Source organism: Bufo bufo, chromosome 1, assembly GCF_905171765.1.
Source record: "Bufo bufo chromosome 1, aBufBuf1.1, whole genome shotgun sequence".
Classification (NCBI taxonomy): Eukaryota; Metazoa; Chordata; class Amphibia; order Anura; family Bufonidae; genus Bufo; species Bufo bufo.
The window spans coordinates 569,749,724-569,775,982 of NC_053389.1; the positions used below are offsets into that span (position 1 = coordinate 569,749,724).

Below are 26,259 nucleotides of genomic sequence, written 5' to 3' on the forward strand. Positions count from 1 at the left end.
CATGCACACAAATGTATTTTGTTTCTGTGTCAGGTAAGTTTTTTTTGCGGATAGGATGTGGACCCATTCACTTTAATGGGTCTGCAAAAAATGCGGAGAGCACACCATGTACTATCCACATTCGTATATCCGTTCCATAGCCCCACCAAAAAATTAAATGAAAATAGAACATGTCCTATTCTTGTCCTTTTTGCGGACAAGGATAGGCATTGTTACAATGGATCCACAAAAAAACCCCGGATGCAATACAGACGCCAAACAGACATTATCTGTATTTTTTGCGGATTAGTGTTTTGCAGACCATAAAACACATGCAGTCGTGTGACTGTAGCCTAAGATGAATGCAGCCAAGCCACATATACCTATACCAAACACTGGGAGGCACGTTCCCCCTCCATTTACCCCTTATGTGACTTTACTATGGGAAGTGAGAAATCACACGCACCCGGATGCCTAAGATTTCAAGAAAGGGGTAATTAATCCCGAGGGGAGTTTTTGACTTTTGTTGTGCTTTGAGCCTGTGCTGCCATCATTTCCATTAAATTTATTGTGTTGCACATTGTTTGATACATTTGGCACATCTTTCAACATAATATGTTTCTGCCTCCAGTTTTTGTACACCACAGCCCTGTTTTATTAGGGCTGGCATGTGCTATGGCGGCCTTGATAGGGCACAGGCCTTGTTGTAAATTACCTGCCTCCTCCGGCTCTCCGTGCACTGGAATAAAATCTATGACAGCTCAGAGCCCTCATACATGAACGCACTCTGCCCTCGCCATGCTCCCTTTTTGTAGACTTTGATTGCAGTGAGTGAAGGTGGGGGTCTGACCCAAGGAATCCCAACTGGTCTGTAGAATTAAGGGATCCCAAACAATCATAACAACCAACCCCTGAAAAAAGCCTGTTGAAAAAAATTATTATTTTATTTTTTATTTCATCCATGTCATGTTAAATTGTTAGCCGGCGATACCTGAATAATTGTCACTTTGTGAGTCACCTGTTAATATAACCTAATGGGCATTAACCACAAGGTGGATGGTTTTCAGCTCTGTGTCTGCATAATTAGACATTGTCCATTATTTACAGCAGACTGAAAGGGAGAATCACTGGCTTCATTTAGACTGCATTTCTTGCTGGCCTGACCTCTAGTGGCCAGAATGATATTATATATTACACAAAATTATGGTCGATTTAAAAAATAATATATATATTTTTTTTTTCTGTTAGCAAAGCTTACCATGTAAAAGTGATGCTTCTATTAAAATTATCACATTAAATATAACCCCTTCCTCTACTATTACTACTACTATACTAAGTTATCAAAGATTAGTCTCTAACAACTGAATAGCTCAGTATTCTTTACTTTTATAAATTAAATTAATGTGTTAAACTGACATGTCTGTTCTATCCGTTCTTTCAACTTAAAAATGTGATAAGTCTTTACAAAACAATATATGGAGGCCAGAAACGTCTTGTAGCAGATAAACTAATTATAAGCTTATACATTCATCAGTTCACTTAAAGGTCCAGGCAGTGGTATAGCCAAGTGGCTACACCACAGGGATACAGTCTGTGATGAAATCCAGTTACCATAACAGTTCCTCGTGCTTCTCTCCTGGGAGAAGTGCTGGATCTCGCATTGAGCAGCTGCAAACAATTACATACAGATGCCGTGAGAAACAGGTCCTTTCCCTCCCCTTTAAGTTTCTACAAACCCATAATGTCCTCCTGTGAATTAATATGGGGATAGACATTCCACTGTACATTATAATGGAGTTTATCTTGCTGCCTGTGCCACAAAGAAAAGCAAAAAAAAAAAAAAAAAATGCACAAAGCTGATAAATCCAGAAGATTTTTCATCTATAAAACATGGGCCTGTGTTGTTTCAATGTCCCAGCAAGGTTGACAAGTGATTGTTATTAAAATGTAGATTTATAATCTGCCGGAAAAGTATGTGAACATCTGGAGTATCTAACAGTAGAATATTAGATACTGCAACCATAGCAGACTGAACTGTACAAAGCACTTCAAAAAAGTGTCATCTTTTTACAAATGCTTTCTTATAGATGATAAACCAGCAGAGATATACAGGAACCTAGTACCTTACACTCTGAGGATTTTCCCATCTGGGCAAAATCCACAAACAGTATAAAAAAAGGTATACTGCCTAGAAAAAAAATCTTGTATAATTAGAGATTGGTACAAGGAAGGTCAAAAATTACATAGTAGCAAAGTGTACCTAAACTTTTACCTTCGCTTAATTAAAACCTAAAGTACTTGAAATAAAATGCATATTTGTAATATACTTCAGTTTTTTGTTTTTTTTCTAGTCCGCTGTGTACTGGAGTACGGATTTCCCTGGGGCCGCACTGAGCGCTGTATAGGCTGGAGCAACGGTCCTCTGCCTGTACGAGCGCTGCTTTCCTAAAGCCTGGCATACATGTGCTATGTCAGGCTTTAGCAGAACAGGCTACAAGTAGGAGAGCGATGTCTTACGCGAGCTCCTGCCCTGCACTCGCTCCTTTCCGCTAATAGCCTGTACCAATGTGCAGGGCAGGAGCTCACATAAGACATCGCTCTCCTGCTTGTGCCCACTCTGCTAAAGCCTGACATAGAACATCTATGCCAGGCTTTAGTGGGGCAGCACTGGTACAGGCAGGAGGGTGATGTGCTTAGGCCTTTACAGCACTCAGTGGAAAAATCCATACTCCAGTACACAGTGGTGTATAGTAGGACTGCGCGAACTTGTGTTTCACAAGTTCGAGTTTTATTACAATTCCGTTATGGATTCCGTTACCACAGGCCATAACTGAATGCCTTTAAGAGGCATTCCGTCATAATAGAAGTCTATGGGCTGCATAATGGATCCGTCTGGTTTACGATATGCAGGACAGGACTCCTGCATAACCGAAACCAGATGGATACGTTGTGTTGCCCATAGACTTCTATCATGACGGAATGCCTCTTAAAGGCATTTAGTTATGCATTCCGTCATAGGATTCCATTATGGTCCGTGGTAACGGAATCCATATTGGAATTGTAATAAAATTTGTAAAAAAAAAAAAAAACAAGTTCTCTCCATCCCTAGTGTACAGACTGCAAAGCGCAATAAGCATCTAAACTTCAAGTGCCTATTTTGCTAGGAAAAATTAAAAAGTAGATTACAAATATGCTTTTTATTACATGTAGTTTAGGTTTTAGTAAAATGAAAGTTAACAAGTACACTTTAGAGCTTATATTAAACTAGATCTTAAAAAGAATATTCAGCTTCATCCAAAAATATATTTGGGCAGATTTACTAAACTCATAGATGGCATCTAGACCTTCAACAGATTTATCACAGTGGCTCAGGCTGAACGATAAATCTGGTGCAGGGATAGACGCATTTGTATAGCTCTATGCCAACTATCTGTTGGTTTACTTTGACAGCAAAATCATGATTTTTCTTAAAAAGAAAAAAAATGTAATGACAGTAAGATTCTTGAGTTACAGAAGATAACTTCCTGTTTATATGAAGATCTGTGGAATTGGATCCTGAGGAGATTATGCAACAACTTCCCCCTTTCCCAAGTGAATACATATACCAACTTTTAACTAGATTCAAGTGAAATTTCCCACCTGAAGAGTTCAGTCTAAATTTTCCTCCATTAGCAGCAAAGGAAAGGGACAGGAACGTAATGTACGAACCACTGGCCCTCATACAACCACAAGAGTTACGAGTAGCTTGCCTAGGAGTACTTTACAGAAGAGAGAATTTGAAGAAGCAACCTCATGTATTGTAGGTGCAAATTCTGTTACTCGGGTCCATATCTTGGTAACATTTAAGAGGGCCTGACTTGGAAGCTTCTTTATAACACACAAAAGTACTATTTACCCCACCACCATCGGAAAACACATTTAAAATTAAAGACATTTTACCATTCATAAAAGTCCATTTTCTTTCATTAAAATGTATAATAATTTTAATAATTTAACAAATCTTTCCAATAGAAAAAATAGGCGATAACTGTAGTTGTGAATACAAGCTTCATAGACACATTCACAATGCATTGTATTCTACACACTTTGACGGGTCCGTTGAAAAATGTTTCTGACAAACGGTCATTAGTCTCTTCAACCCCTAAATGGAGAAGAAAATAAAATAGACATGATGTATTATTGGAAAGAAGTGTTATTTTCCACCATGTAACACGCCACAATCCCAGATATCATAAGGATTAGAAACTACCATTAGAGGTCGCCAGTAATGCCAATTGACTGGAGTGGCAAATACTAAGGATAACTATCAAAGCAAGTTCTCCGCATGACTCGGCTCCTGCAGATCATACTGATCCTTGTCTGGAGAAGACAACCGCATGTTCTTTTATTAAGGACTGGCACCTGCACTAGTCATAGTTTCCATGGAGTAATCCACAGAAGGACCAAAAGTTGTATTCTCCAGACTGGGACAAGCATCAGAAGCAGGTTTGTGGAAACACAGCTTCATTATTATTCCCCTGTGACAGACCACCTGTAAACTGCAGCTAAACGTGGAATATAAACCTAAATGACAAGCAGAACTGCTACAACATTCGAGCACAGCAGCACATCTCAGCAATCCTTAGCACTGCCTCAGTATTAGGGCTCATTCAGACGGCCGTATGGGTTTTGCGGTCTGCAAAACACGGATACCAGCCCATGTGAGTTCCGCAATTGCGGATAACAATAGGACATGCTCTATATTTTTTTGCGGGGCCGCGGAGCAGAACAACGGATGCGGACTGCACACGGTGTGATGTCCGCATCTTTTGTGGTACCATTAAAATGAATGGAACAAAACATACGGCCGTCTGAATGAGCCCTTAACCAATTATTATATATATTCATCATATATAAAACACACATAAAACGATTTTATAAGCCCAATTTTGTAAAAGAGATGTTTCTTACCTGTATGTATTTCCTCTGCGTTTCATCATTCAGCACATGTGCCACATGCTTGGAGAAAATCTTTTCACGGCCTGTACGGGCATGAATACCAACCATAGTCACACCAATGGGCCATGGAGCATTCCCAATTGCCATCTGGAGATAATGATCATTGGCCTGGAAAAATAAATTGCTAACCTGAACATCCCTAGTAAAAGTATCATGAACATATACAATTACAGCCATGGCCAAAAGGTTTGAGACAACACAAATTTTGTTTTTCACAAAGTTTGCTGCTTCAGTTTTTATGGTAGCAATTTGCATTAGATGACCAGAAAAGTTGCAATAAGTTGCAAAGTAATTCCGTGCCACGAAAATTTACTTAATTACAAAAAAAACATTTCCACAGTTTTTCAGTCCCGCCACAAAGTGAACTGCTAGCATTAGTTCAGTGATCTCATTAGTTCAGGAGAAAGTGTTAACGTTGACAAGGTAGGTGATATCGCTCTGTCATGCTGAATTAATTAATAGAGCAGACTGGTTACTTTAAAAGGGGTGGGGGTGCTTAAAATCATTGTCTTCTTCTGTTAACCAAAGTTACCTCCATGGAAACATGTGCAGTCATCATTGATTTGCATCAAAAGGGCTTTACAGGCAAGTACATTGCTGCTTGTAAGATTGATCCAATAAATGGTTGATTTAGGTGCATCAAGAACTTCAAAGGAGAGAGGCTCAATTGCTATGAGAAGGATCCCGGGCACCCAAGAAAGTCCAGCAAGTGTCAGGACTATCTCCTAAAGTGGATTCAGCTATAGGATCCGGTCAACACCAGTGGAGAGCTTACTTCGGAACAGCAGCAGGCATGTGAGTGCATCTGCATGCACAGTGAGGTGAAGGCTTTTGGATGATACCAGGCCATCAAGAATAGCAGCAAAGAAGCCACTTCTTGCCAGGAGAAACCATGAAGGACAGAAGGACATTCTGCAGGAAGTACAAGGAATGGACTGCAGAGGACTGAGGTAAAGTTATTTTATCTGATAAAGCCCCTTCAGACTGTTTGGAACATAAAGAATAGTATCAAAACCTCCTCCAAGAGCAGCCTCACAACGATCTAGGAGGAATATGGTGATAAACAATGCTTTTTCCAGCATGACTAAATGGCTCAGTAACAGTAAACAAAACATTAATATTTTGGATCCATGGTCTCAATCCCATTGAGAACAGAATATAATGCACTAACACAATAGACGCAAACATTATATATTGACTAAGCCCTCACTGATATACCATCTGAGACTCTCAGCCAATATATTTTAATGAAAACACATCTGTGCCCGCCTACCCGCGGCAAGGTGGTCTCAGTCAGTCAGGCAGGTCCTACGCTAAACCTACCTATGCCGTTGGGCATCTACATTCAGGACAGCAGAATGTAGATTGCCAATGGCATAGATAGTGCATTATTTTCTGTGATTTTTCTACCAGAAGCTGATATCCAGCATGCCAGGGCGAAATGCTGAAGTCTTGAAAAAGAAGGGTCAACACTGGAAATATTGAGCCTTTGCCTAAACTTGATGGATTTGTCAATAAAAGTTAAAAAAAACATTGGACAAAAAGATCCAAAAACACTTTGTGACCACCAAAATTTGTGTTAGTCTCAAAACATTTGGTCAAGGCATTAGATTCTCAAATGATTCCCAATCCAAACTTGGTTTGAAAGCAGAAACACAAACAAGCTTTCTACTGCTCCAAAAATAACATTACTACAAAAGCTGCAGATTAGTGCGGCCTTCTTACAATACTTCCCAAGCACCTTGTTGTTCTTGGCATTTCCTTCTAACAATTACTACATGACCCCTCAGCCACAAAAGCTAGGCTTCAGATAAGCTCTTGCAGAGTACATACCTTTGTATACCACTGAGGCTACATACACACTGCAACCAACTGTCTTTTTTAGTGCAAAAACACCCTGCCGCACCCAGATGTTACATGTTGGCTAATTTACTAATGTGTCTGTGACTAGAATCTCTATAAAAAGTGGTACAAATTGTAACAGGAGAAGGGGGGAAATTTACATTTTACACCAAAATTAAGCCACAATTCTGGAATAAATTCTGTCTCAAACTAAGCCAACAAACAGCTGGTATAGGGTCCATTCACACGTCTGCAAAATGGGTCCGCATCCGTTCCGCAATTTTGTGGAACATATGCGGGCCCATTTATTTTCAATGGGGCCCGGAATATGCTGTCCGCATCCGTATTTGCGGATGTGCACTTCCGTTCCGCAAAAAAATAGAACATGTCCTATTCTTGTCTGCAATTGCAAAGGCATTTTCTATGAGAGGGTCGGCAATGTGCGGTCCGCAAAATGCGGAAGGCACATTGCCGCGGTGTCCGTGTTTTGCGGATCCGCAAAACACAAACGGACGTGAGAATGGACCCATAGAACTAGACAAAAGGATCTATCACTGCACAAATTTTAGCATCCAGCCTGAGCCCCTGTGATAAATCTGGTGCACATTATAAAAGATTCTTTGATAAACTGAAACCACTCATTGTTAGGGCTCATTCGGACGGCCGTATGTTGTCCGCAAAAATGCGGATGTTTTATTTGCGGACAGTTCAGCATGTCCGCAAATAAACGGAATGCATTCAGTTTTTTTTTTTTGCTGACTTATAGACTTCAATGGGACCATGTCCTGATTTTCACTGACAAGTATAGGGCAGGTTTCATTTGTTTTGGTGAGCCGTGCAATGGAAGAAAAGGGCCCCACAGAAGTGAATAGGGCAGCATCTAATCCGCAAAAAAAAGGATCCACATTTTTGAGGACAGCATACGGCCGTCTGAATGAGCCCTTAGACACAAGTCTAGGACAGAAATGAATCAGTTCATGGGAGATTTACAAATTCACACAGTGAAGGGAACCTTGGTGTCTCTGAGGATCCAGTGATTGCGAGGGGGGTGGAGTTTTTGCTGGAGTGACCTGAAGGATTTGGAGGAGGAATATTTGGCGGAGGGTTATGCTCTGCAATGGTATGATTGCTGTTATACGTCAGATAAATGTTTAAAGGGAACCTGTCACCTATACTATGCTACCCTCACTGAGTGTTTCTAAATATTCATTGTGTTACCCTAAACATATAAAATTACACTTTTAATTTCATTTGCAGACGAATTCAATAAGTATTATGCATTTTTGTACTTTCCGCCTTTTATGCAAATTAACATAAGAGTCATATCTTACTTGTGTGACCAGAGAAGAGTCATATTTTCAAGCTCTAACTCATCTCAGGTTAATTTGCATATGTATCAAATCATTTTTTTGACATAGTAAAAGCACACAGAGCTATGGGGACTGGGTATTGCGGATGTGCTAGCGGCCATCTAGCAACCCATGTCCTCAGCTCTATACACAAAATCCCGGTGACAGGTTCCCTTTAAGTGTTCTCTTAAACATTTCCGTGCGTCTGACAGGGGCCCTGTGTTTAATAGGGGTTTCTGAAAGATGGGGCTTATTGCAGTGGCTTTTGGAAAGTTATACTGCTTACTACTGTTTTCCTTTGTTAATACTACAATATCTGTATATTACTCCCCTTGCTAGAGGTTCTTTATTTCTTCTTTCTGTACAGGCTCAGACTGGCCCAAGGGGGTACAGGTAAATTCCCCCGGTCGTCCCTAGTCTCCCACCCCCTGCACAAGTGGCACATAACACAGTAGATTTAGTGCACTACATACATATATTCTATGTACAGCACCTCTACCAGCCTATGTCCATAAAAAAAAAAAAAACGTGTTAGATTATTTATTATATTTAAATGTATGCGTATGGTGGGCCGCTAAAATACATTTTACTGGTGGGCCCTAGGTACCGCAGTCCGACACAGTTTCTGTATCCTAATGTGACAAACCAAACGAAGTACTTGATTAAAAAAGGAAAATAAAAGGTGGCACAAGGTTTGTATATGTGAATTCTGATTTACTTACCTTCACATATTCTCTTTGCAGCATAAATTTGATAATATCCGTGATTGACTCTTTAATGTCGGCAGGAAGGTTCTGGATTGACAAAAACGTGCAAAAGCATCAAGGACAGATCACGAGAATTGAGAAAGTGAAGTGACAGTACTGTGTAAGAGGCCATGAGCAAGGTGACAGATCTGACAGTGGATAAGAGAGCTCAGCACTAGACGGTCTGTCATTATTCTATTATACTGTGGGAAAGTAGAATATGTTGGTCTATAAGAAGCTAACATGTTTCTATCTGCCCACATTTGTTTTACAAGCTGAAGGAGAAATAGTCAACAGCTGCTGACGAGACAAAATGCTTCCTGGTGGAAAGTCCCTTATAGTCATTCCTACTTACAATGCCTTTCATTCTGAACCCTAAGTAACACATCCTAAAATTGGAAACCACAATCATCCTAAGGCCCTACATAGCAGTATCTAGTGTGCTAAATCATTAAAATGAAATTAAGGGCTGGAATGTGTTTAAAATAAAGAAACTAGCTCGCCTATTCACTGCCACTCTGTTCCACCGGTGAGGGTCCCATTCTCACTGCTTCTGGTCCACTGTGGTCCAGAAGGGTGTCGTCACGTGCACTGCTGCAGTATTTCACGGGCCCCAGCAGTGACTTGTCCAGGAGAGAGGCTCAGTGAATGGCTGCAGTGCCGCATGTGACCACTGACAGTAGATCACACAGTCCACAGTAGACTGGACGCAGCAAGAACGGGAACGGCAGCACTAGAACGGAGAGGCAGTGAACACATTCCAGCCTTTAAATAAATTTTGGCTTGGTGTCGGGACAATGAACACAAAATAAAAATGCACACTCAAACTAGTCTTTTCATTATCAGCTGTGAGGCCAGTCAGAAGGAGCTGAGCAGACTGATACATAGCTTAGTGGAGTTCGGTATAACTTGCCACTGATTCAATTAAATCCCTGCCCATTCTGATCTTAGGTGTCCAAGGGGTGGAACTGCTCAGTGACGGACTTCCTTCTCTGGAAGTATACTCTATATGTATATTAGGACCAGTTATACAGAATCTTTATATCAATCTGCTCACTCATTCTACTCTAACACTTGCCTGCAGATTGCCATTCAAAAGCTATCGCAGCTCAGCAAACGCCTAAATGGTAAAAATTGTTTGCATTATTGCACTGCCTGTCTTTAGAGGGAGTCTGTCAGCTACTCTGAGCGTTGTAGACCGCTCATATCACCATTTAGCAGTTACCCAACATAAAAATAGTACCTGTATTGTGTCTTTCACATGTCCACAAATGGAAAATAAACACTTTATAAAGAAGTGCAAATCTGATGTGCCCAGATAACTGCTCCCCTTGGATTCCTTTGGCCCACGCTCCTCTCCTTAGTCATCCTCCTCCTCCTCTGGTTTAGATCTCACCGCCAGGCCCGCGCACTTTTAACATCAGTGCCTCCGCCCAAGGGCCCGGCAGTGACTGGTGCTAAATCGTGATATGAGCGGTTTAACACGCTCAAAGTAGACTTCATTTAAAGAGGATCTCAGCTCTCCGGTCAAGCATTTCATTTTTTTGCATAGATTTGACAATCTAGGTTTCATATTATTAGTTGGCCTTTTCCCATAAATGACATATGAATATGGAAAATAGAGCTACTTTTCATGTCAAAAAGGAAGCTACCAAGTCTGCTCTTATACCATCTTCTGTTCTTTGGCTTCCTATCACTGGCAGTTACTTCTAGTATAAAAGCCATATCATTTGGTTATGCATTTGATCCCTTTTTAATACTAGGCTTTGGAGAACTAGATATGGATAGTAAATCCTCATGCCATTTGTGCCAAATGAGAGTAGGGACCCAATCAATAGACGCCACCTTGACATTGCGAGTAGGCTTATGTATCTTTATCAAAATGTATAGTCTTTTTCTCCATGATCTAATATTTTTCTCCTTTAATATTAAGTCTAGCTGAAAAACTACTGTTATATTCAAAAATGACTGGTACGTTTGCAATATAATAATAGGCTATGACAGGAGTATCAATTATTGCATCTACCTGATGCAGTAATTATTTACTCCCTTCAAATAATAGTCAATTATATTACAGTAAGTCATGCAGATAAACAGAAGTGTACTGCGCATACATCTTCGTATAAATCTTCCTAGGATTCACTAAAAAGTTTAGGATTCCTACATGGGTGGCGGTTTTGATCTTTCAGGATTTTTTTTTTCAAAGACAAATTTTGACAGGCTTTTTTTTGGACTGTCAAAATGGCAGCAATAAGGGCTTATGCACACAAACATATTTTCTTTCCATGTCCGTTCCGTTGTTTTTTTTTCGGACCATATGCGGAACCATTCATTTTAATGGGTCAACAAAAAAAACAGAAGTTACTCCGTGTGCATTCCGTTTCCGTATGTCCGTATCGCCAAAAAATAGAGCATGTCCTATTATAGTCTGCATTACGGACAAGGATAGTACTGTTCTATTAGGGGCCAGCTGTTCCATTCCGCAAAATACAGAATGCACGCGGATGTCATCCGTATTTTTTGCAGATCCATTTTTTGCGGACCGCAAAATACATATGGTCGTGTGCATGAGCCCCAAGCGGTATTTTTGTCCATTTGCTTTCTGTTATTTTGAGGCTTTTTTTTTTTTTTTGCAAACAGTGTGCCTTACCAACAGCGTTTTCTTCATGGTAATTTTTCCCCTATAGAGAGGGTGATGTGGAAACGACAAAAAAAAAATGCCAAGAGCTACCGCAAATGGTGTTTTTGAAAAGAAGCCAGAAAGGAAAAAAAAAAAAAACACCATCAATTAACAAAAATGCCAGGAGCAACAAAAAAGTAAATAAAAAAAAACACACCTGTGTGTCTTACATTTCAGATCTGCACAAAAAACTGCACCAAAAATGCAACAGTACAGAAAAACACACGTGTGAGACCACCCTTACATGGATTATCAATCGGAGCACTCTCATTTCTGAAAACTGTCCTGTGTAGCACCCGAATAGCGAGCAAATGCTCAAATCATTGGGTGATCGCATCATTGATGCGGACACCAAAATTATAATTTCAGGGCAGCTGCCCAGAAACAATGAATTTGGCAGCTGCCCAGAAACAATGAATTTGTCCTGTATTTCCCTCACTTTCCATAACCCATTGCTCTCCTCACATGAACTAGCAGAACCAATCCGAATGCAGATAACTTCCCCCACAGCAGTGTGTATCCTCTCACATACAGGTAACCAGAGACAGGCAAGACCAATCAGAATGCAGATAACCTCCCCCACTACCCCACAGCAGTGTGTATCCTCTCACATACAGCTAACCAGAGACAAGCCCTGCAATTACATGAAATCAGTTACCATTTATTTTATCCTCTTAATAGTCACATTAAAAGGTTTTTTAGGAACCATTTTGGGGTATATACAGTTAGGTCCATATATATTTGGACACTGACAATTTTTTTGTTTTTATTACTTGTTTACTAAAACATATTCAAGTTATAGTTATATAATGGACATAGACAAAGTCCAGACTTTTAGCTTTCATTTGAGGGTATCCACATTAAAATTGGATGAAGGGTTTAGGAGTTTCAGCTCCTTTGCATATGGCACCCTGTTTTTAAAGGGACCAAAAGTAACTGGACAATTGACTTAAAGGCTTTTTCATGGGCCGTTGTGGGAAATTCCTTCATTATTTCATTCTCAATTAGGCACATAAAAGGCCTGGAGTTGATTTGAGGTGTGGTGCTTGCATTTTGAAGATTTTGCTGAGAAGTAAACATGCGGTCAAAGGAGCTCTCCATGCAGGTGAAACAAGCCATCCTTCGTCTGTAAAAACAGAAAAAAAAATATCCGAGAAATTGCTACACTATTAGGAGAGGCAAAATCTACAGTTTGGTACATCCTGAGAAAGAAAGCACTGGTGACCTTAACAATGCTAAAAGACCTGGACGCCCACGGAAGACAACAGTGGTGGATGATCGCAGAAAATTACCATGGTGAAGAGAAACCCCTTTTGCAACAGCCAACCAAGTGAACAACACTCTCCAGGATATAGGCGTATTAATATCCAAATCTACCATAAAGAAAAGACTGCATGAAAGGAAATACAGAGGGTTCACTGCACGGTGCAAGCCACTCATAAGCCTCAAGAATAGAAGGCTTGGATGGACTTTGCTAAAAAAAAAAAAAACACATCTTAAAAAACCAGCAAACTTCTGGAAGAACATTCTTTGGACAGATGCAACCAAGAACAACCTCTACCAGAATTATGAAAAGAAAAAAAAAAAAGGATGGAGAAGGCATGGTACAGCTCATGATCCAAAGCATACCACATAATCTGTAAAACACGGCGGAGGCAGTGTGATGGCTTGGGCCTGCATGGCTGCCAGTGGCACTGGGTCCCTAGTGTTTATTGATGATGTGACACAGGACAGAAGCAGCCAGATGAATTCTGGGGTTTTCAAAGACATACTGTGTTCTCAAATCTAGCCAAATGCAGCCAAACTGATTGGTCGGCGTTTCAGAATACAGATAAACAATGACCCAAAACATAAAGCCAAAGCAAACCAGGAGCATATTAAAGCAAAGAAGTGGAATATTCTTGAATGACCAAGTCCGTTCCCTGATCTGAACCCAATAGAGCATGCATTTCACTTGTTAAAGACTAAACTTCAGACAGAAAGGCCCACAAACAGCAACTGAAAACCGCTGCAGTAAAGGCCTGGCCGAGCATTAACGAGGAGGAAACACAGCGTCGGGAGATGTTCATGAGTTCAAGAATTCAGGCAGTCATTGCCAACAAAGGGTTTTCAACCAAGTATTCGAAATTAACATTTTATTTACAATTTAATTTGTCCAATTACTTTTGAGCCCGTCATGAAGAGATTGAGTTTAAAAAATGCTTTAGTTCCTCTCATTTTTATACAATCATTTTGTTCAACCCACTGAATTAAAGCTGAAAGTCTGAACTTCAACTGCATCTGAATTGTTTTGTTCAAAATCCGTAATGTACAGAACAAAAATTAGAAAAATGTTGTCTCTGTTCAAATATATATGGACCTAACTGTATAGTGTATGAAATAAATTTCATTATTTTATTTTTAGGGGGAAAGAAAAAAAAACCCTGCAATATTCACATTATTTTGTGGATTTTTTTTTTTTACGGCGTTCACAGTGTGGTAAATGTAATTTTATTATGTGGGTCACTACACTCATGATTATGTCACATTTCTACATTTCCATTTTTTTTTTTTTTACCATTTTACTCTCCTCCTGTCAGCTCTGCAGCTGCTCCATCATTCTCCTCCACACTGACAGGGAGTGGGGGCGGCTGCTTATATCTCTATAGATATATGGGCTTGTAATGTCTGAAAGCTGACATTTCAGACAATACTAGAATGACAGCAATATGTTCAGTATAGGGGAATATATCATTGATAGAAATCGGGAAGCAGTGAATGCAGGTTTTACCCGCGATCATTCTAGACTCTATTTCTAACAGTGATTTCTCCTCTAGGGCTTGGACTAATGCTGTCATTCTGGTCTTGTCAGCTTTCAAACAAGACCAGTTTCTAGCTGCTGCCATTCAGGAGATACAGGTGCAAGAAAAAATATGTGAACCCTTTGGAATGATATGGATTTCTGCACAAATTGGTCATAAAACGTGATCTGATCTTCATCTAAGTCACAACAATAGACAATCACAGTCTGCTTAAACTAATAACACACAAGGAATTAAATGTTACCATGTTTTTATTGAACACACCATGTAAACATTCACAGTGCAGGTGGAAAAAGTATGTGAACCCTTGGATTTAATAACTGGTTAAACCTCCTTTGGCAGCAATAACTTCAACCAAAGTTTCCTGTAGTTGCAGATCAGACGTGTACAACGGTCAGGAGTAATTCGTGACCATTCCTCTTTGCAGAACTGTTTCAGTTCAGAAATATTCTTGGGATGTCTGGTGTGAATCGCTTTCTTGAGGTCATGCCACAGCATCTCAATCGGGTTGAGGTCAGGACTCTGACTGGGCCACTCCAGAAGGCGTATTTTCTTCTGTTTAAGCCATTCTGTTGTTGATTTACTTCTATGTTTTGGATCGTTGTCCTGTTGCAACACCCATCTTCTGTTGAGCTTCAGCTGGTGGACAGATGGTCTTAAGTTCTCCTGCAAAATGTCTTGATAAACTTGGGAATTCATTTTTCCTCCGATGATAGCAATCTGTCCAGGCCCTGAAGCAGCAAAGCAGCCCCAAACCATGATGCCCCCACCACCATACGTCAACATCAAAACCTCATCCCAACTGTGGTGTGCTGTGCCTCTTTCTCCACACATCGGGCCAGATTTATCATTAGCTCAAGTCAGAATAATGGAGTGAAAAAGTTGCTAATTTTTGCGTGTTGCGTGTTTCTTCCAAACAACTCAACTTTGGTTTCATCTGTCCACAGAATATTTTACCAGTACTGCTGTGGAACATCCAGGTGCTCTTGTGCAAACTGTAAACGTGCAGCAATATTTATTTTGGACAGCAGTGGCTTCCTCTGTGGTATCCTCCCATAAAATCCATTCTTGTTTAGTGTTTTACGTATCGTAGATTCGCTAACAGGGATGCTAGCATATGCCAGAGACTTTTGTAAGTCTTTAGCTGACACTCTAGGATTCTTCTTCACCTCATTGAGCAGTCTGCGCTGTGCTCTTGCAGTCATCTTCACAGGACGGCCACTCCTAGGGAGAGTAGCAGCAGTGCTGAACTTTTGTCTTACCGTGGACTGATGAACAGCAAGGCTTTTGGAGATACTTTTATAACCCTTTCCAGCTTTATGCAAGTCAACAATTCTTAATCGTAGGTCTTCTGAGAGCTCTTTTGTGCGAGGCATCATTCACATCAGGCAATGCTTCTTGTGAAAAGCAAACCCAGAACTGGTGTGTGTTTTTTATAGGGCAGGGCAGCTGTAACCAACGCCTCCAATCTCATCTCATTGATTGGACTCCAGTTGGCTGACACCTCACTCCAATTAGCTCTTGGTAACATGGTAACATTTAATTCTTTGTGTGTTATTAGTTTAGGCAGACTGTGATTGTCTATTGTTGTGACTTAGATGAAGATCAGATCACATTTTATGACCAATTTGTGCAGAAATCCATATCATTCCAACGGGTTCGCATACTCTTTCCTGCAACTGTAGCAGCATCTAAAGAAGCCCTCGGCCCTCCACTTTCTGGCTAACCCCAGGCACTCAGGGCTGTGCTCCTCCTCCCAGTTCTCTTGTTTATATCGGAGAGGAGACGGTCTGCACATGAGAACGCTGTAAGAAGAGGCCTGCTCAATGTGAAAGTGACACAAATTTCTGGGTGTTATTATGAGGTGAAACTGAATAAGATTAAATTATAAAGCACAAAAGCATTTACACAGCAGGGTGTACAATACCATTAGGGTATAAAAAAAAAAATGAATCGGCAGTTACACTTTAAAAAGTGAAAAGCTGTTCTGGGAATACAATGTAGGAATTGTCTGTGTCCTGCTGATTATGTACTATGAATGAAAGGGTTAAAAAGAGAATAAACAGGCTGTTCTGTGCATTTGTTAGAGGTCTTCACCTTTTTACGCAATTTTCTGAAGAGTGGTTTTAAATAGGACTCAGTCTGCTTCTGTGTGGCACTTGCAAGTTTACCGTGCACACTCCGCTTAACATAATCTTCTCGTGCATTCAGATCTTTGGCCCAGACTCCTAAGAGAAACTAAACAAAACAAATTATGTTTGGTTTACATAGCCACCTGGTGGACAATGAAAAAACTGCACCTCTGCAAAACAACAACCCTGCATTATGTGCATGTAAGGGTGAATATATTTAAGAGTCTTCAGAATTAGGACAGAAAGAAACTTTGTAATATTGACCCCACAACAATTTCACTTCAAGCCTCTCCACTGACCTTCTCCACCCATCTTTGTTTAAACTGTACGCAGTGACATGAACCATACAGTTACAAGACTACGGCCACAGAGCAATGTAATGTGATGTCACCTATAGGCAAAACAGCACTATGGCAGACAAGAATTGACTGTTGTGTTCATATGGCATTGCAGGGGACATCATGTCACTTTGTACATTTAAAAACAGAGCATTGGGGATTGTGGAGAACAGCAGTGCCTGAATAAACAAAATTAGGAAGGTGAAATAGTACAAGGCTTCTTACTACAAGATATTCTTAAAATTTTACATGGATAGAGCCCCATTTATTTAGGAAGGAATACTCCATCACACTCAAAATTGCGTAAGAAATGTGACCACTGAGGCCAGTGATTGGTCACAGTGGTCACAAGAGCAAGCCACTTCTGGTCCTGGAGGGCCAGAAAGGGGCTGGAAACAGCATAGGCCTGGCAGGGCCATAGACAGGTGACTGTAGTTTTTTGTTTTTTTAAGGAGCACAGGCTGGAAGAGTGGGATTGTTGGCTCCTAGGTTAGACAACCCCTTTAGCGTTCTCCCACATAGGCCCTCTCCCAGGCTCTAAATATAAATGGCCCCCAATACAAAAATACCATAGATTTATCAAAAATAAGCTTTATTCAATACAAAGAAATACATATAGCAGCAGTCGATACTCCAAAAGAGGACAAAAAATCCTCGGAAGAAGCCTTAGGGTGAAACGGCATTGGGAAGAGGACTCTGCAGAGTCGGTCTGTAATCCATATGTAGTTATATACTTTGTAATGACATTATCCCCATATCACTATGTTTAAGTTATCTACAGTAGTTGGCTCCTTTTGAGCTTTCTTATACGATTACGGTTAGTGTGGGGCGCACAGTAATTACTTGATTGTTGATATATGTGGATTTGTGGTGACTGACCCTGCAGCGCCCTTTAAGTCCTCTTTTGGAGTATTGACTGCTGCTATATTTAGGTCTATGTATTTCTTTGTATTGAATAAAGCTTATTTTTGATAAATCTATGTGGCGGTATTTTTGTATTGGGGGCAATTCAAGGTAGTAGGTATACCTCCATAACATTCATAGTGGTATATCCCGATCAGTGGATTAGGTGTGTATTCTAAATATAAATGCCCAGATGACCACCCCCTGCCACAATTACCTTAAGAACTTTATTAATGACATCCATGTCTCTGTTGTCATCGCCTTGTCCCAGACACTCTCCCAAAACCTATAATGCAGAGAAACATTTCAGGTAAAAAATCCAGATAAAGGCAGGGTAAACTATATAGAAAAGGTTTATATATTTTTCTCATCTTTAAATGCTTTGCAGCCAAAGCTAGAACAGTTAAAAAGAAAATGATTCCAGTTGGTACAAACACCGTCTCACATCACAATGTGGTTACTACGCTATTCATTTCAAGCACCTGTTCCAGCCACTCTGGATGCCATTCAACTTCTACTTTCCAGATGTTTGTACGAAATCCCCACAGTTCTCTTCTGCCAGAGGCCTGTTCATCCTGAGCCAAATCTCTAGAGGGATGACTTAAAGGGGTAGTTTCATCTGAGCATTTATGGCACATCTACAGGATATGCCATAGACGCCCAACCGGTGTGGGTCCTAACTCTAGGTCCCGCTCCTATCTTAAGAACGGGATCCCGTCACAGCGCTCTGTCCAGTCCCACAGCTGCAAATACACATCCAGCTATTCATTCACTGCAGCTCACAATGGTGCCCTGTCCGTGAGATAGCAGCAGGTGCTAGACATGGAACCCATACACCTCTAAGTAGGAGACCCTTAGGGTCCATTCACACGTCCGCAAATGGGTCTGCATCCGTTCCGCAATATCGGGAACGGGTGCGGACCCATTCATTCTCAATGGGGCACAAATGGATGCGGAGAGCACACCATGTGCTCTCCGCATCCGCATTTCCGGAGCACGGCCCCAAACTTCCGGCATCTGGGATTGTGGACATTTTTGGTACTTTAGTGAAGATGTCTGCATGCGGACAGTGGCATGTATGAACTCGGCATGGCTTCAACTTTGTAGTAGGTGTTGTGCGTCTCGGGCTCTGCTTGAGTTCGAATTTTAGACACAAAAGGGGAGATTTATCAAAACTGGTGTAACGGAAAACTGGTGTAGTTGCCCATAGCAACCAGAGTCCACCTTTCATTTTTCAGAGCTCCTTTATTAAATGAAAGGTGGAATCTGATTGGTTGCTATGGGCACCTTAGTCAGTTTAGATAAAACTCCCCTATAAAATTCTTTAAACAATTTTTTTTTTTACAAAATGTTATGCATTCATGCAGAGGGAGCCCATGAGTATAAAAGTGCTGGGTGGCATTTTCATAAAGTGGCTGAAGTTTACTTTTAGAAAATATATGGGCACAGGGAAATAATGGAAGATTTACTTGAGCATCTATACAAGGCACCAAATAAAGCTAGACAACCCCAAAGCAGCCAATCGTGATGGAAATGTTGCATCTAATCTAAGTAATTCAGAAGTGCCAAGGATGCTCAAGTGTCTACATTTGCCTGCATGCTTCAGACTCCATATTTAGGAGTTAACTGGAGGGGCCCTAATTTACCTGGCTGGTGACATACTTTCTTTAAAAGCGTCTTTGTCACCTGGATCAACCCTACCCTACTAGGCATATAGCCTGGTAGGGTTGATTACGCTGATTAAAACGATACCCGTCTTATGTCTGTCGGTGGTATCATTGTGGAGAAAAAACTAGATTTTTGTATAACTTACCAGTAAAATCTCTTTCTCGCTCTTCCTTGGGGGACACAGGAAACCTTGGGTATAGCTAATCTCCATAGGAGGCGTGGTATAGCTCATCTCCATAGGAGGCGTGACACTAAGTGAAAGACTGTTAAGCCCCTCCTCCAGCAGCTATACCCTCAGCCTGGAGCGAGCGACTACCAGTTATGTGCCCAAGTAGTTAAAACAAAGGCAAGGATCAACCAAATTAACACCAACAAGTCAAAACTCCCGTCAGGGCAACCAAAACAATGGGTGGGTGCTGTGTCCCCCAAGGAAGAGCGAGAAAGAGATTTTACTGGTAAGTTATACAAAAATCTCGTTTTCTCGCCCAATTCCTTGGGGGACACAGGAAACCTTGGGACGTTCAAAAGCAGTCCACAAATAGGGAGGGACCACAACCCAAGAAGAATTAAAGCACCATAGGCATTAAGTCACCACCGCCTGCAAGACCAGGCAGCCCAAAGCAGCATCCGCCGATGCATAAGTGTTCACCTTGTAGAACTTGGTGAAGGTGTGCAAAGAAGACCAGGTGGCCGCCTTACACAATTGTTCAGCCGAAGATCGATTTCGCTGAGCCCAGGAAGCCCCGACCGCTCTGGTAGAATGAGCGGTAACACCAAAGGGCGGTTCCCTGCCCTTAGCACGGTAAGCCTCAGCAATAGCCATCTTGATGAAGCGGGCAATAACCACTTTAGATGCCGCCAGCCCCCTGCGCGGACCCTCCGGAACCACAAATAGAGAATCCGAGCGCCGAAAGGGTCTAGTTACATCCAAGTAGATCCTCAGAGCCCTAACAACATCCAGACGGTGAAGATCCCGTTCCCGAGGATGAGACGGGGACGGGCACAGAGAAGGAAGGACTATATCTTCATTCAGGTGAAAAGCGGACACCACCTTCGGAAGGAAATCCGGAACCGGGCGGAGAACCACCTTATCTTGGTGAAAAACCAAGAGGGGTTCTACGCAAGAAAGTGCCGCCAATTCAGACACACGCCGAAGAGACGTGATGGCAACGAGGAAAAAAACTTTGCAAGAAAACAAGCGAAGGGAAACCCTGCGCAGAGGCTCGAAAGGAGAATATTGGAGAGCCGTCAGCACAACATTAAGATCCCAAGATGGAACGGAAGCGCGATACGGGGGAGCATAGTGAGCAACCCCCTGAAGAAAAGTCTTAACTGGACCGAGCGGAGCCAGAGGTCGCTGAAAGAGGATCGAAAGCGCTGAGATCTGACCCTTTAGGGTACTGAGACCCAAACCCAAATCCAGACCAGACTGCAAGAAGGATAAAATCGTGGGGAGAGAAAACCGAAGGGGATGAACATCTAAGGTCTCGCAGAAATTCAAATAGGCCCGCCAGGTTCGGTAATAAATCCTGGACGATGCCGGTTTACGCGCACGAATCATGGTACGGACCACGTCAGCAGAAAACCCCCGCCGCGTTAGGACCGCGGTTTCAATAGCCACGCCGCTAAACGTAGCAACCCTAAATGCTGGTGGAAGATCGGCCCTTGAGAGAGGAGGTCTTCTCTTAGAGGCAGAGGCAAGGGGGCGTCTGCCAGGAGCAACATAAGGTCGGCGTACCAAGGACGACGAGGCCAATCCGGGGCTATTAGGATCGCAGGCGTGCCCTCCGCCGCGATCTTCCGAAGGACTCGTGGAAGAAGAGGCAGGGGCGGAAAAACGTAGAGGAGAGAGAACTCCGTCCAGGGAAGGACGAGCGCGTCCGCGCCGTAAGCGTCCGGATCCTTGGTTCTGGCCATGAAGGTGGGGAGCTTGTGGTTGAATCTGGAGGCCATGAGATCCACGTCCGGACGACCCCAACGGAGGCAAAGAGACTCGAAGACGTCGGGGTGCAGAGACCACTCGCCCGGGTCGATCGTCGTCCGGCTGAGGAAATCCGCCGCCCAATTGTCCACTCCCGGGATGTAAATGGCCGAAATGGCTGAAACATGAACTTCCGCCCAGCGAAGGATTAGAGACACCTCCCTCATTGCCGCCGTGCTGCGAGTGCCCCCTTGATGATTTATGTATGCCACAGCCGTGGCATTGTCCGATTGGACACGAACAGGGTGACCCTGAAGCAGCGAAGTCCAATGCCGGAGTGAGAGGAGAACCGCCCTCAGCTCCAGAACGTTGATCGGCAGTTTGGACTCCGATGGAGACCAAGTGCCTTGTACGGACCGAGGAGGAAACACCCCCCCCCAACCCCGCAGACTGGCATCGGTGGTAATCACCAACCAAGTTATCGGTAGGAAGGACTTCTCTGGTGGTTACGGACCCCTCTCCAAGGGTAGAGAGGAGCGAACCTGGGGGGGGAAGAGGAAAGTGCTGATCCAGACTTTCCTGGGACTTGTCCCATGCGGACAGAATGGCAGTCTGAAAGGTGCGGGAGTGATACTGCGCGTAGGGGATTGCTTCGAAACAGGACACCATCTGTCCCAAGACCCGCATGCTGAACCGGAAGGAAGGACGGCGGTGGTTCAGAAGCCTCCGAACCGACCGATGAAGGAGCTGGCGCTTCTCTGACGGAAGCCGAACCTCCGCTGCATCTGTATCCAGCAGCATCCCCAGAAAGATCAGTTGCCTGGATGGAACAAGAGCGGATTTGGGAAGATTGATAATCCAACCGAACCGGCGTAAGGTTTGTAGCGAGAGGTCCACACTGGCGGATGTCAGTGACAGAGAGGGTGCCTTGATAAGGAGATCGTCCAAATATGGAAGAAGACAGGGGCAAGGACCTTTGTGAAAACGCGAGGGGCCGTCGCCAGCCCGAAGGGGAGAGCAACGAACTGGTAGTGGTCGGACCCCACTGCAAAGCGCAGAAAGCACTGATGACACCGAGCGATTGGAATATGAAGGTAGGCGTCCTGGATGTCGATAGAGGCCAGGAACTCCCCTTTTTCCAGAGAGGCCACCACCGACCTGAGAGACTCCATCCGGAATCGCTGAAGACGAAGGAAACGGTTTAACCGTTTTAGATCCAGAATGGGACAAACCGAGCCTTCTTTTTTGGGGACCACAAAAAGGTTCGAATAGAACCCCTTGAATCTTTCTTCCATGGGAACCGGAGCGATGACCCCTTTGTCCAGAAGGGTGCGAGTGGCAGTAAAGAAATCGGCCGCCCCTTGGGGATCCCGGGAGCGAAAGAACCGAACTGGGGGGAGGGACGTAAACTCGAGTTTGTACCCGGAAGACACAACTTCGAGAGCCCAGGCGTCGGAGACGTGCGCCTGCCAGAAGTCCCTGAACAGGAAGAGACGTCCCCCCCACCCGGGCGGGTAGGGGCGCACCTTCAGGTAGTGTTCTGCTTGGTCGCGGGAGGGCGAGCAGGCTGTGACTTGCGCCAGGAGGGCTGGGTCCGAAAAAAAGGTTTCTTACGTCTGTCTTGGACGTCTTACGTCTGTCTTACGTCTGTCTTGGACGCAAGGCGGGAGCCTTGCGGGAAGACCTGAAGCGAGAAAAAGTGGGACGGCCTCGAGTGGTGGTCCTAGTCCTAGATTGAGGAAGATGCGTACTCTTTCCCCCCCGTGGCTTCGGATATGATTTCATCCAAGCGGGTCCCGAACAATCGAGAACCAGTAAAGGGAAGGCCAGTAAGAGACCGCTTTGACGTGGAGTCCGCCGTCCAAACCTTTAACCAAAGCTCCCTCCTGGCCGAAACGGCCAGGGCAGACGAACGGGCTATGAGAGCCCCCGCATCAAGGGATGCTTCACAGACGAATTTGCCGGCTTGAACGATAAGTTGGGCTAGAGCACGGAGGTCCTGAATAGGGACGTCGGATTCAAGCTCCTGATCCAGCTGAGAAGCCCACTCTGAAACCGCTTTTCCAGCCCAAGCGGAAGCAAAGACCGGCCGGAGGGCGGAACCGGAGGCTGCAAAGATACCTTTGGTAATGGCCTCTATACGGCGATCCTCAGTGGATTGTAAGGAAGAGCCATCAGCAACGGGAATAGCCGTGCTTTTTGCCAAACGGGCCACCGGGGGGTCGACTTTGGGTGGTGACGCCCAGTTTGTAATGCAATCCGCCGGGAATGGATAACAGATATCCAACTTCTTAGGCGGGGTAAAACGGGCATCAGGGCGGGCCCAGGCCTTGGAAACCACCGACGAGAAGTCAGTGTGGAGGGGAAAAACTGCAGACGTCTGTTTTTGGCGAAAAAAGGAAACACTGTTTTTTTCAGAATTAGGAGGATCATCGTGAATCTTAAAGGTATCACGAATATTGTTAATAAGATGGCCCACAGCAGAAGCCAGTTTTGAAGGCAAGGCTGAGTCCATATCACAATCTGAATCAACTAGTTCCCCTTCAGAGGGCATATCCTGTATCGAGGAAGGGCCCGACTGAGAGCGCACCCTTGGGGGTGATACTGAAGCATCCGAGGATGATAGGCGCTCCGCCCTAGACCGCTTCTGGGGTTGACGGGCTCTGGAGGTGTCGCCTGGAGAGAGGGACTCAGACGGGTCAGCTAAGATAGCGGACCCGGAGGGCCCAGCAGGGGAAATATCCGGCTGCGATAAGGGCAATACCTCTGCAAGGCGGCCCACAACGTTAGAGAGGCTGACCACAGCCTGGGAAAGGGACCTAGCCCAGTCAGGGGGATCCAATAGGCCAGGGGGTGACACAACAGATGGCGGACCCTGTAATGGGGCTTTGCAAGCCGAGCAATGCGGGTCAGGCTGCCCTTGAGGGAGGGGCGCCTTACATGCGGTGCAGGTGTGATACCAAGGACCGGCCGGCGCTGAGGGGTCAGACATGTTGGCTGAAGTAATATAAAAGCGTCCAGGCCAGAGGGCTGCAGAGCTAGAAAGGGTCAACAGTCCTACCAGGTCACAGTGGGAGCGGACGACAACAGCAGCGGCAACAGCAGCGGCAAATCCTGAGGTAAAACCTGAGGTAAAACCTGAGGTAAAAACGATCCGTCCTGAGAGCAGGCACGAAGAGGAGGCGGGGCCAGCGAGGAGCGGGAAGAAAGACGTCCGCCCCCCGATTGAATGTCTAACATGTACAGGAGAAGCGGAACGAAGCTCCGCCCCCCGCCGGAACTTTCGCGCGCGCGCGATTCAAACAAATATGCCGCCGAGAAAATATTGCCCCCCGACCACCTCCTTATACACCGGCGGCGAATGACACACCGGTAGCCGGCAAGAGAAGTCAGCCGGCAGCTGAACACAGCGGCAGCACTGGCCGAGATAACAAAAGGCGGCCCCACAAGGCCGCAGCACCTGAGGTAAATTTGTGCAGTAAACCCTCCCCCACGAGCACCGCTCCGTCCTGCTCCACACACAAGGGGGGGGAAGCCGACAGTAAGCCTTGTAATGTGACAAGGCTAGGCAGAGGGAACACAGAAGTTAAAACCCTAACAGGGGGGGGGTTGGAACGGCTGCATAGCCACCTCACCAGTCGACGTTTTCACCCTCAGTCCATCCAGCAGGGACGCCCCTTCAGCCACTGGCACCGAAGTGGCAGGAAGCTGGAGAGGGGCTTGCAGGCGGGCGACCCTTGTGCTGGCGGGATGCAGGGGAGCTGGGCTGCCCTGGTCCTCCTTTTCTTCTGTGGGGGAGGCAGCAGTGCGGATAGCCGGCACTGGCGCAGCTCAACCCCGGGAAAACAGAGAGGTCTTTGCGACTCTGTTGTCCCTGTTGAAAAAAGGAAAAAAGTTGAAAATAATAAAAAGAGAAAAAATAAAATCTTTAGCAAAGACAGCTCTGCAGTGCAGAGAGTGTCTTGCCTCCTTGACACTAAGCAAAAAACTGGTAGTCGCTCGCTCCAGGCTGAGGGTATAGCTGCTGGAGGAGGGGCTTAACAGTCTTTCACTTAGTGTCACGCCTCCTATGGAGATGAGCTATACCACGCCTCCTATGGAGATGAGCTATACCCAAGGTTTCCTGTGTCCCCCAAGGAATTGGGCGAGAAATTTAAATGATGAAAATTAACTATTCGAGCACCAGGAGGCTTATGCGGTTTGAGCACCACTCCAGCAACACCCCTGGAACTCCATAATGACGCCCCTCTGCTTTTCAGCACTGCCTTTAGATTGACAGCCGCTAGACTGCACTTGAGTTCAGAACGGCGCGTCTTCAGCTTCATCCTGACGAGCGAAGATATTGTGCATACATGCCGTTCTGGACAAGACTGCGGGCTAGTGCTTTCAATCTATAGGCGGCGGGGCTGGGGGGGGGTTTGCAGGGGAAGACTGCCTCCTGGTGCTCAAATAGTTAATTTGCATAGATTTAAAAGTTCATTTTTCTCCACAACGATACCACCGAGGGTCAATCAGGGCAATCAACCCTACCAGGCTATACGCCTAGAAGGATAGGTTTGATCCGGGTGACAGCGGCGCTTTAACAAGCTATTCCAGTCCTCCTTTTTTTTACAGGGTACAAATAAAAGGGAGTCTGTCACCACAATTTGCCCTTATAGACCACTTACATAGCACTATAGCATAACTTTGTCTTTTTGTTTGGATGTTCACCAGGGGCAAAAACAGTTTTATTCATATGTAAATGAGGGCTCGCAAATGCCCAGGGGCGGCATTCGGGCTGTAAGTGCCCAGACCGCTCTGCCTTCTTCTCACATAACCCCTCCCCAGCCTGTTGCTTGGCCCGCCCTGTAAGCCTCTTAAGTCATCCAGTGTACTGGCCGATATCCCGCCCGCGCATGCGCA

General features: G+C 44.2%; 1 protein-coding gene across 2 annotated transcripts in view; it reads right to left on the reverse strand.

The window, feature by feature from the left end:
* Positions 1-3,270: 3,270 nt before the first annotated feature.
* The window catches only part of PRPF18 (pre-mRNA processing factor 18), a 47,139-nt gene continuing 24,150 nt past the window's right edge, over positions 3,271-26,259 (reverse strand). Inside the window, exons 7-11 of one of the 2 annotated variants that reach the window (XM_040413156.1) lie at positions 17,986-18,054; positions 16,493-16,633; positions 8,891-8,962; positions 4,930-5,085; positions 3,271-4,120 (exon numbers count right to left, since the gene is read on the reverse strand). In XM_040413156.1, coding sequence (XP_040269090.1) covers positions 4,040-4,120; positions 4,930-5,085; positions 8,891-8,962; positions 16,493-16,633; positions 17,986-18,054 — 519 coding nt within the window. In that variant the 3' untranslated portion in view covers positions 3,271-4,039. The remainder of the gene's footprint in view (positions 4,121-4,929; positions 5,086-8,890; positions 8,963-16,492; positions 16,634-17,985; positions 18,055-26,259) is intronic. The other variant, XM_040413157.1, reaches the window with a different exon arrangement.